Here is a 9,812-nt window from a genome sequence, read left to right as displayed (position 1 = left end):
GCAATCTCTCATAAAGTTTTGTTGACTTTCAAACATCAGTGTATCACAAAACCATTTACTGCATACAAACTTGATTGAGTGTTTGCCTTCATTATGCCACGATTGCAAGCTTTAGAGCTTTGTAGAGCCTGGATTTACAAGATAAAACAGCTAAATAAACAATAGTCAGGAAATACATACTGGTGGCCATTTTTATTAATGGTTTGACTAATATGACGTCATAACTTAACCCCACCTTGCAATTAATTTTTACCGCCAGTTTTATAATATACAGAGGTATCCAGAAATGACACAAGATCAAACATGGCGTATAAGTATGAAAAGTTATGCAGGAATTTTTTTTAATATTTAAAGTTAAATGATCTATAACTTCTAAACAGTGCATGGTAAAAGTTTAAAAATAGCACAAGTTGTACAACTTTTTTTTACTATAAAATGGCAGCAATTAAAAAAATATTAAAATTTCATCCAACAGTACGTTAATCATAATTTAATAACAATTATTGTCGTTTATAGTTTTTACTATACCAAATAATGTTATTATGATTAGTCTAGATTTTCTGCTGAAACACCATGTTCACATTGCTTGGAAGGAAAGAAGCCCTTTTCTCATTAGCTATGCCTCCAACAAGGCAGAAAACTCGTTTACAAGGAAGCGATCTCGCAGCAATAGCCAAGTACACTGTACACAGCTTACAGAAACATGGTGCCACACTTGTTTTTACATGTGTGCATGCTCAGTAAACACGTGCTGCTATTGTGCTATAACAATTTTTAAATCATTTTGTGATAGCTGATAAAATATCGCAATATCTTTAGTATCAATACTATCGACCAGCCCTAATTTCAATACATAATAGTAATGTACGTAGTACATGTATGTCCACAACACAAATACTAGACACCCACACATTACTAATACATTATTTATCGGCATGCATGTGCCAATCTTAATTTAAACTACTGTAAAAAAACTGAAATCTGTTGTCCAACTATGACATACAATTATACAAATCCGTTCAATATTACTTATAATTAATATTTAAAGATTAGGCATAGATGGGGCAAGACAATACAAGGTTAGTAGTATAATTACATTTATTAAAAGCAAAATAAAAGGTACTAGTACCAGCATTATGTATATATTTATGTAATCTCTTGCAAAATCCATGCATAAATATTGTTTGTCAAGCTACTTTAAAACTTCAACTTAAGTATATAGTAAGCTCATTTAGTGGCTTTTGTAGACTCTGATCCTACTGTAGTTAAAGTGTAAGTGCAGTGATTTTTTAGGGTATTTATTTTATGGTCTTTATATGATAGCCTGACCATAATAATGATGTTTTCCAACTCCCATTGTCTAAAAAAATTTATTCACTGAGATATGAGCCTTCAAAGATGCATTTTTTGCTTCCTGCCAATTTACTTCCTGCCGGTGGGTGTGGCTAAACGTGACGTCATAAGAGGCATTTATGCAGAAAACTGCATTCCTCTATAGGGGGAAATAATTCTTTATTTTCATGCCTTGTAATGTAATATTAACAATTTAAAGGTTGGCATTATTAGCTTTCATAACAGAATAATTCACATTGATCTGCATTTTAAAAAAATTATTAATTTTAAACATGAATTTCAATAATAATTTTATAGTCTAGCTGTCTTTATATGTAAAATGCATTTTCTAATGTGGCTAGAATAAAGTATAGAATAAAATTTTGGATGTAATTAATTTCGGCAAATTTGTCATTTTGATAGCCAATCACCAAAAACATTCGCCGCTTTGAACCATCATGCACATGCTCAATGGCACCTGGCCACAATTATTTGCGAAATTAAAATTCGCCAATCACCAAAATTTTGCAATTTGCAGTCCCTCCAAAATTTTCTTCTGTACAGTACTTATTTCAGTGCGGTTGCAGTCTTTTCAAAGTATTATGTTTGTTATCTAACTGCTAGAAAGCTTTCGTGGATTGCCCCAACTTTAGTTGAGATAGTCGCCATTTTTCTTCCTGTGACAACACCTATTTTAAGTAGGAGCATAGGCAGAGGTTTCTTTTTACTCCAATAGAATGTGTATAGAAGAAATTTGAAGTTTAGACATACGAATATTTAAATATAAATAGCGAGACAATGAAAACAATTTTGGGAACAAGCGGGAACTGTGCCCCAGGTCGTTCAATATGTTTATGAATGTGTAATTAGTAGATGCCAAATGGACAAAAAGAAGCCAAAGACTTGGTACATTGCTTGTAATTTATCCAAAGAATACTCCACTCATGTGTTGTATGAGTCATTTGCAGAGATATGAAAGTCAGGGACCATAGTTTACATAATAAAGTTATAAACTTTTGTTTTATAGGTGTTTGTTATATAGCCAAGTACACAGATGATGGTGCAAGTAGCAAGAAGAATAAGATGAACTTAAATATCTGAAAATCCCTTGAGATGGTCACATGTCATTTTGATTGGAGAACGAAAGAAATACTGAGTTGTATGATGGAGAAATGTGAAAGAGCAGATGTTGTATGAAAGCTAATTGCCTGCTATCATGTTTAATGCATTTTAATGCTGCATGATTAGCTATCTCTATTATTAGTGTACAATTTAAAAGTGGAATTCTTATATTATTTGGCTTTTTTAAATGATGTAAAGGCTTGTGATGCTTATTGTCACTGTGTGTCAGCTGCAAGTACTAGATATAAATGACTTTCTTAAACTTTAATTTATTAGCAAGGTATACTACAGGGCTGAATGTGTCAGCACAGGCAGAAAAATGATCATAGAGAAAACCAAGTTTCATTATTGTATTGTCTTTAAGTTGGTTTAATGGTTCAATCTTTCTTCAATGGAATTGATAATTGATATTAATTGTTTTGTAACTTGTGAATGATGTTATCTATTTATACTTTAAGCCCCCATACACTGGGCAACTTGTTGCCTGCAACATGGTTGTAGGCAACATGTTCATCAAAAACAATACACTGGAGCAGCTTGTTCCTTGCAACACATGTTATTAAGTTGAGAAAAAGGTTTATAAAAATGGCTGATTTTTTGCAAGTTAATGCGTGTGGTGTTGTACTCGCAGTTGTAATAACTAAAAAGCATAAGAAAGAAAAAATCGTAGGATATGAGTGAGGGAATGGATGAGCAGCCGCCCTGCCCATGAAGTATATCATCACTTGTTACAGGAGGTTGAAACAGCCAATACAGCTGATTTCAAGCACTTAATCTAATGGTTGTCGCCTCATTTCAACTTCTATTGGGAAAAGTATCTCCAAGTATCAACAAACAGGACACTTGTATGCGTCAAGCCATTTCTCCTAGAGAGTAGCACTTACATTGAGATTTTTGATCAAAGGTATGAGCCAACCATTTTGTTAAGTTGTTGAATGTGACTGTTAATAATTGTTTTAAAAATAGGAGAAAGTTACTCCAGTCTTCAGTATTTTTATAGGGTACCATCACAAACGATTCGAAATAATAGTTAAAACATGTATGGCGATTAATATGAAAAATTTTTTGAAGGTACATCCATATGGTCAAATGATTATACAAAGTAAACATTAATGTTAAGTAGTTTCATTATTCAAAGGCTTTCACCATTAGTTACACGGTTGAGTTTGGAGGTAGACTAAGTGGGTATGGTGACATTGCGCTAGTTTGAAGGTATCAATGTTAAGCAGCACGGCAGTGTGAGAGCAGCATTGGTGGGTTGCAGGAGTAAAAGATGCTTAATTCTGCTCCATACAACAAAAAATGAACATTCAGCCTTCATTAGTCTGTCTTCAATAGAGCGTAACTCAGAGGCAATGAATTGAGCGAGTATTTCATTTTCATGTTCGGTACAGGATACTGTATGACCCGATATAAAAAAACCAGGCTATCTGTGGAAATTATCATTTTGAGTTATTGGCTCATAATTGCAAAAAATTTTACCTAGGCTCAATTCAATTAATTATAAAATCATGTTATACAAACAAAATCCTTCCTTTTGACACAAAAATCGGCAGTAGCGAAGCCTTTTTTCCTGAGTTATAAGCCCTTTCACATTTTCATAAAAAACTACACAATGAATGGATTAATACCAAACTTACAATTAAATGTTACGTAATTAATTTTATTAGAGTACATGGAAATGCTGGATGACACCAAATGCATGCTTTGACTTATGACTACATTCTCAGGGCTCTTCTGTTCGTCAGAAATTACGCTGAAGTCCATTGAATCAGTCTTCCTGGACTCCAGAATACCGGAATGAAAATTTATGAGAATAAGAATTTTATACCATGCAGTACATGTAAAAGGCAAGTACACTTAAACGAGAAGGTGCGGTATAAAAGGCGGTGCCCTGGGCATGGTGGTTTCCGTTTTTTTACACGTGTAAAAATGTCTGCTCCAGATGGTGTTGGTTCTTTGAAGAAACGCGCAAGAAGAGAGGGTTTTCGGTACCAAATGGAGCTGAATTTTGGCCAAAAGGAAGACAAGGATCATTTTCTAGCTAGGCTTGATCGAGTTAAGGGGTCTTTAGCTACTAAAAGGAGACGGCCTGTTGACAACATGGAACTGCTGTCTCACTTGCTCGATCTAGCTGAAAAGGAGGAATCTGAAGTTCAGTCACAGGATACAAGTAGTTCTTCTGCTATGCTGAATACCTCAGGTAGTTATAATATGTTTAAATTATTAATGATAATAAATAAGGTATATACGCTGGTGATGGGGATGAAGAGCAGCCATTGTTTGTGTGTGAAGTATCTGCTTTTGAGGATTTGGTTTTGGGAATGACTCGTTGGTGTACGTGTGGCATGGTCAATCGAAAGATGATCAGTTATAGACAGGTATCTTAGAGTATTATTTCATAATTTATTTTCATTGTTATTATTGTTATAGTCCGGTCACGTGATTCGTGCTGAATTTCAATGTCAGTCATGCAATCGAAAGGAATGGTGGGCCAGCTCAAGTTTATTAGGCAGTAGATACCTAATTAATCAGAAGTAAGTATAAAGTGTAATGGAAAGTAAAGGCATTAATATTATTTTAGGCTCATACATGCGTTTACTTGTGCTGGAATGCTCCCATCACAATACTACCATTTCTGTAGATTGGCATCTCTTGGTACAGTTGGTAAGAGGTACACTGATTCAGGTAATTTTAGTTTTGAGCTTCATTGTAGCATTGTAAATGTATTCACTGTAGTATATAATTCAAAGGGGTATGTAGCTGCTATTGAAAGTTGTGCTGAAGCATCAATGACGAAGGCAATTGATGAAATAAAGGCAACCTCAGAATATGAGACTGATGGAGAGGTACTGTATATTAATAATAGTTCATAATTATTTTTATTAATTCATAGTGGGTCATCACTGATGCTAGGCATGACTCAACAGCCAATGCCTACCATACAACTGTCCCGTGTCTTTCTGGAAGGTACTTGTATTTGTAGTGTATTTTACTTCACTTTGTACATCAATTTCTTTAGTATCCACAAGATTGTTGGCTGTGTGACACTTTCCAGAAAAGAACACACCTGTGCACAGACGAGGGAGCTTGCCTGTACTAAGGAAGTATTGCCATTAGTAATGTCAAAAGGTACTGAAAGAAGTGAATGAATTGTTTAATGAAATAAAATAGGATTGAATGTTACGGAGGTAGCTCATGACAATTCACCATCTGTGACGTCATATATTGTTGAGGAGTTACAACTGAAAAACTCTTATGACACATGGCATGGTAAGTAGTTATACTTTTTCTTTTTTCTATATGTTTGTAGGGACTAAAAATGTAGCAAAAGCAATGACATCTATAGCAACAGGGACAAAGAAAAGGGCAGGTATAACTTGGTATCCAGAACTGTCAGATAAGAGTAAGGGACAATGGAAAACAATATGATTACATGTACATGTATCATAGGAAAGAGTACGAAGACACACCTGTACTACAGTATGAAGAACTGTAATAAGTCTCCAGAGAATCTACGAGACTCGATCACAAATATTGTTGATCATTATCGAGTTAGATATTTTTAGTATAAGTATGTTGGTATATGTATGTGATAGGGTAAACACTCCAACTGTAATCAGTCCTCCAGCTGTAGACGTCCTGGGTATGCACCATCAAAGAAGCTTATAACTGACCCCAATGCAGTGGAAGCATACACTAGGAAGTTGAAGCAAACCTTGATATATGTAAATGCTGAATCATACTGTTCGGAAAGTAGTTTCAGACTGCATTGTATATTACTTTATAATGTTTTACAGTGTCAGGATACATTTTGGGTGGAGTCATTCAATCATCATCTACTCACTTATCTCCCCAAAAGGATTCATTTCGGTACTACAACCTTCAGAATGAGAATGAATATCGCAGTTATGGATTGGGTAAGACTGATATTTACTAATACTGATTTAAAGTGATACTCTTAGAATGAAAATGTTGAAAGACCACACACGAGTGAACGGTATATCTTTGACATTTGAAGACCAGATAGGCGTACACCGTTCAAAGCATTAGTTGAGAAGACATACCAGTTTGCTGATAATGTGTGGAAGGTATATTTGCAGAAAAATCAAGTAGACATAAGGTAAATTAATTAAATTATGCGTATCCATTACTGTCATTTTGGATCGACTGTAGGCCTAATGAACCAGTTGAAGAGGTTTCAATATGTGAAGTTCTTGATGATGAAGATGATGAAGACATTTTTCTGGATGGTGATGAGGTAGATGAGGTAGATGATGAACAGGAAGACTATTGAAGTGTGCTTGCCACTTTTATTGATGTCATTGTTTGTTGCTGCATTTTGTAAATTTTAAAGTGTTGAGGTATGATTTTTGATTATATGTACATCACTTATGATATGTAGGTGATGGTTGTGAGGCCCAACAGTTATAAAAGCTTGGACGTATTTATGAAGAGGGATTACATGTATAATGGAAAAAGCTAAGTTACTAACATACTAACAATTAATTAATTATTTTATTATTAGGACGGCTGAAAGTCTGTGTATGGGACGCCTGGTGGATTTGGGTACCGCCTTCTCAGTTCCTAATACACATAAGTTATTAGTCAGACTTTTATCAATATAAGACTCACAGTGACAATGCACACAGGCATTACCTCCCTCTTGTCATCACTGGAGGTGAAGGTTGCCTTCAGTGCGACATACTGAGGTTCCTCCCATACTCGGAGCCTTGCCAGCAGTGACCAGAACTTCCGGTAGAGAGAATACCTTTTCGTGGCATTAGAGAGACTTGGGCTGGCACTGCCCCTGAGCCATGACGGTGGTTTTTCAATGATACATGGCGTCAGGTGGCAGTGCGGACACGCATTGTCCCCACCAAGTACCGGAGGCTCGTCAGCATCCCCGTATCCATTCAGCCCTATTATTAATATTATTATTCATTTTTGTCTTTTTTTAATTATAAATTTTTTAATTTACTTCTTCCTGTTGACGGTTGAATATTTCCACTGACAGTCATAGGACGTGGCTGAGGACAAAGACGAAGGGGTCTTGTGCTGGAATCATTCCCTGAAGATGGCTGACTGCTGCTGGTAGTGGTCTGTTGTGTGCTGGTGCTGTTGAGGGCTATATCTTCACCACTTGCTTGTATAGCCTGCCGGACAGCATCATTGATAGCCTGTGTTAGGCTGTCAGACACATCTTCAGAATATATAATATGAATCTTGAGAAAAAAATATTTTAATGAAATTTGATAATAATTGTTTTCACTAGTTCAGGTGAACTATACCGTTTTCCTTGTAGCCATGCTGTCTACATGTGCTTGTGGGTTTATAGCCTTGCCTTTACAACTTTTAATGTTATTTTGGTGTGTTATGCCACTGATTGAACCATGATAACAGCCATGCCTTTGCGGCAGCCATTTTGTAACTTTCAAATGTCAAAATGTGGCCGCCATATTGTGCCCAGGGCACCCCCTTTTATACTGTGATCGACGGAAGCGATTTCATGACGTTACGTGAATAATTATATAGTGCACCTTCTTGTTTAAAGTCTGCAGAATAATGTGTAGGGCTTCAGGTCAAGGCAAGTGCTCAAACATTTGACATGTTGTGATGACACTACCTGCCTTATATTGAAAAAATGAAGCCTATGTGCTGCCACTTGTAAAGAGATAAGTTCACTGATTATAAGAAGTGCTGACATGCAATATGGAAAGGATAACTAAGGTAAGTTAGAACTGTAATATCTCAAGTATTATATTTATCACAGTCAGGCAATGCAAAAGGCACTGCATCACGGAAGTATGGTTAGAAAGGAAAGGTAGTACAATTATTGATAAAATGGCTGTGTACTGATGTGGCAGACAATTACAATCCCCCACTGACAAGGCCACTTTCTATGCGAATTATTGTAGCACATTATAGCTTTCATTATGCTCAACAGGTAACATTTTATAACATTACAGTGTATCTAGCCTATTTACTTTTTTAAGGTTCACTATCCTTTAAGTCGACTGCAAGCAGGTCAAATATACTTTCTTACTCCAGGAATTGTGATATCATTGGAGTGTGCTATGAAGCTATGCTTCAGCAGGTTAATATCGTGATCAATGAATCATTTGACACTGGTAAAGGGGAAAATGCTGTCATAAGCATGGTGCATTTTCATATGAAGAATCATGGCCTAACTCAGTCAATATCAATTTCAATGCTGACAACAGCATAGGGCAAATAAAAATAATACAGTTACTCAAGTTAGTATAATGCATACACCATAATGTAACTTTTTTAATGTAATTCTTTATGTATTTTAGTACTGTGATATTGTTAGGATTATTACTTTTATTGTATTACTATAATTATTATTATTACTATGAACAAGAGTATATAATTGAGGAGGAGAGTGTCTTACTTGCCTATACTGCATTGATGCATGAGCGCGTATCAGCTGAATGTCACAATCCGTTTTACCTCTGTATACTATTTCTATGAATTTCACGAATAAATTATTTGTCATCTGACTTGGGCGTGGTTATACTACACACGTGGTAGCATGTGTATGATTAGAGATGGACTACGAAGTATTGGCTGTAACAACATAACCTTCTTCCTTCTCAAAGCATTCTCTAATTGCATCCAAGGAAGATGCTGAGGTAGAAGCAATCAAAGTGGAGTCAGAGAGGGCACACAGCATCTGCCATTATTAATAATCAACACGTGAAACCACGCCCAAGTCAGATGACTAATAATTTATTCATGAAATTCATACAAATAGTATACAGAGGTAAAACGGATTGTGACATTCAGCTGATACGCGCTCATGCATCAATGCAGTATCGGCAAGACACTCTCCTCCTCCATTATATACTCTTGCTATGAATTATTGTTATTATTATTTCTATTATTACTACTTTCATTACTGCCAGGTATTTCAGTTCTTTAATTATTATGATTTATGTTTACTTAATTATGATGTAACTACGTGTTAATTAATGTTTATATTCTGTTATGTGATCAGTAATTGTCAATATAAGTACATGCTTTTAATCTATTATCAATTCTGTGAAAGTTCTGTTCAGTTTTATTCAAATTCTAAAATATACTTGAGAGTTTTGCCGTGGTTGCCTTTTATGCATTTCGGTCACAACATTGGTATTTGGAGCTACAGATCTATCCATTATCTTCTACTTGTCACCTCCATTTCACTCATTACACAGATGGCAACAAATGGGAAATGTCACCGTTTGACGCCACTAACAATTTGTGGACGTCCTACATAGGATGAATTAAGTTCTTCAAGTCCAATTGAATCATAGATGGTGATATCCAAAAGCTGTCATTATCACAATCTTTGG

General features: G+C 35.5%; 1 protein-coding gene and 1 long non-coding RNA gene across 3 annotated transcripts; one reads left to right on the top strand and one right to left on the bottom strand.

Moving 5' to 3' along the window:
- Positions 1 to 4,327: 4,327 nt before the first annotated feature.
- On the top strand, positions 4,328 to 6,952 carry LOC109582323 (uncharacterized). 2 transcript variants are annotated; one of them, XM_019996992.1, is made up of 15 exons: positions 4,328 to 4,657; positions 4,699 to 4,835; positions 4,888 to 4,991; positions 5,099 to 5,142; positions 5,194 to 5,303; positions 5,351 to 5,424; positions 5,477 to 5,586; positions 5,629 to 5,727; positions 5,768 to 5,860; positions 5,908 to 6,008; positions 6,054 to 6,206; positions 6,255 to 6,374; positions 6,420 to 6,577; positions 6,631 to 6,818; positions 6,860 to 6,952. In XM_019996992.1, exons 1-13 carry the CDS (start codon positions 4,387 to 4,389, stop codon positions 6,471 to 6,473), a joined length of 1,470 nt encoding a protein of 489 aa, XP_019852551.1. In that variant the 5' UTR covers positions 4,328 to 4,386; the 3' UTR covers positions 6,474 to 6,577; positions 6,631 to 6,818; positions 6,860 to 6,952. The 2 variants fall into 2 exon arrangements, with proteins under 2 accessions (XP_019852551.1, XP_019852550.1); XM_019996991.1 differs by having other exon boundaries at positions 5,039 to 5,142.
- On the bottom strand, positions 6,916 to 7,181 carry LOC109582324 (uncharacterized). The gene is made up of 2 exons (XR_002185032.1): positions 7,090 to 7,181; positions 6,916 to 7,041 (listed from the first exon to the last, which is right to left on the bottom strand). It is a non-coding gene; the product is annotated as an uncharacterized LOC109582324 (long non-coding RNA).
- Positions 7,182 to 9,812: the final 2,631 nt, after the last annotated feature.

Source organism: Amphimedon queenslandica, unplaced genomic scaffold (assembly GCF_000090795.2).
Source record: "Amphimedon queenslandica unplaced genomic scaffold, v1.1 AMPQUscaffold_13390, whole genome shotgun sequence".
NCBI classification, from domain to species: domain Eukaryota; kingdom Metazoa; phylum Porifera; class Demospongiae; order Haplosclerida; family Niphatidae; genus Amphimedon; species Amphimedon queenslandica.
This window is presented reverse-complemented; position numbering and strand designations above follow the sequence as displayed.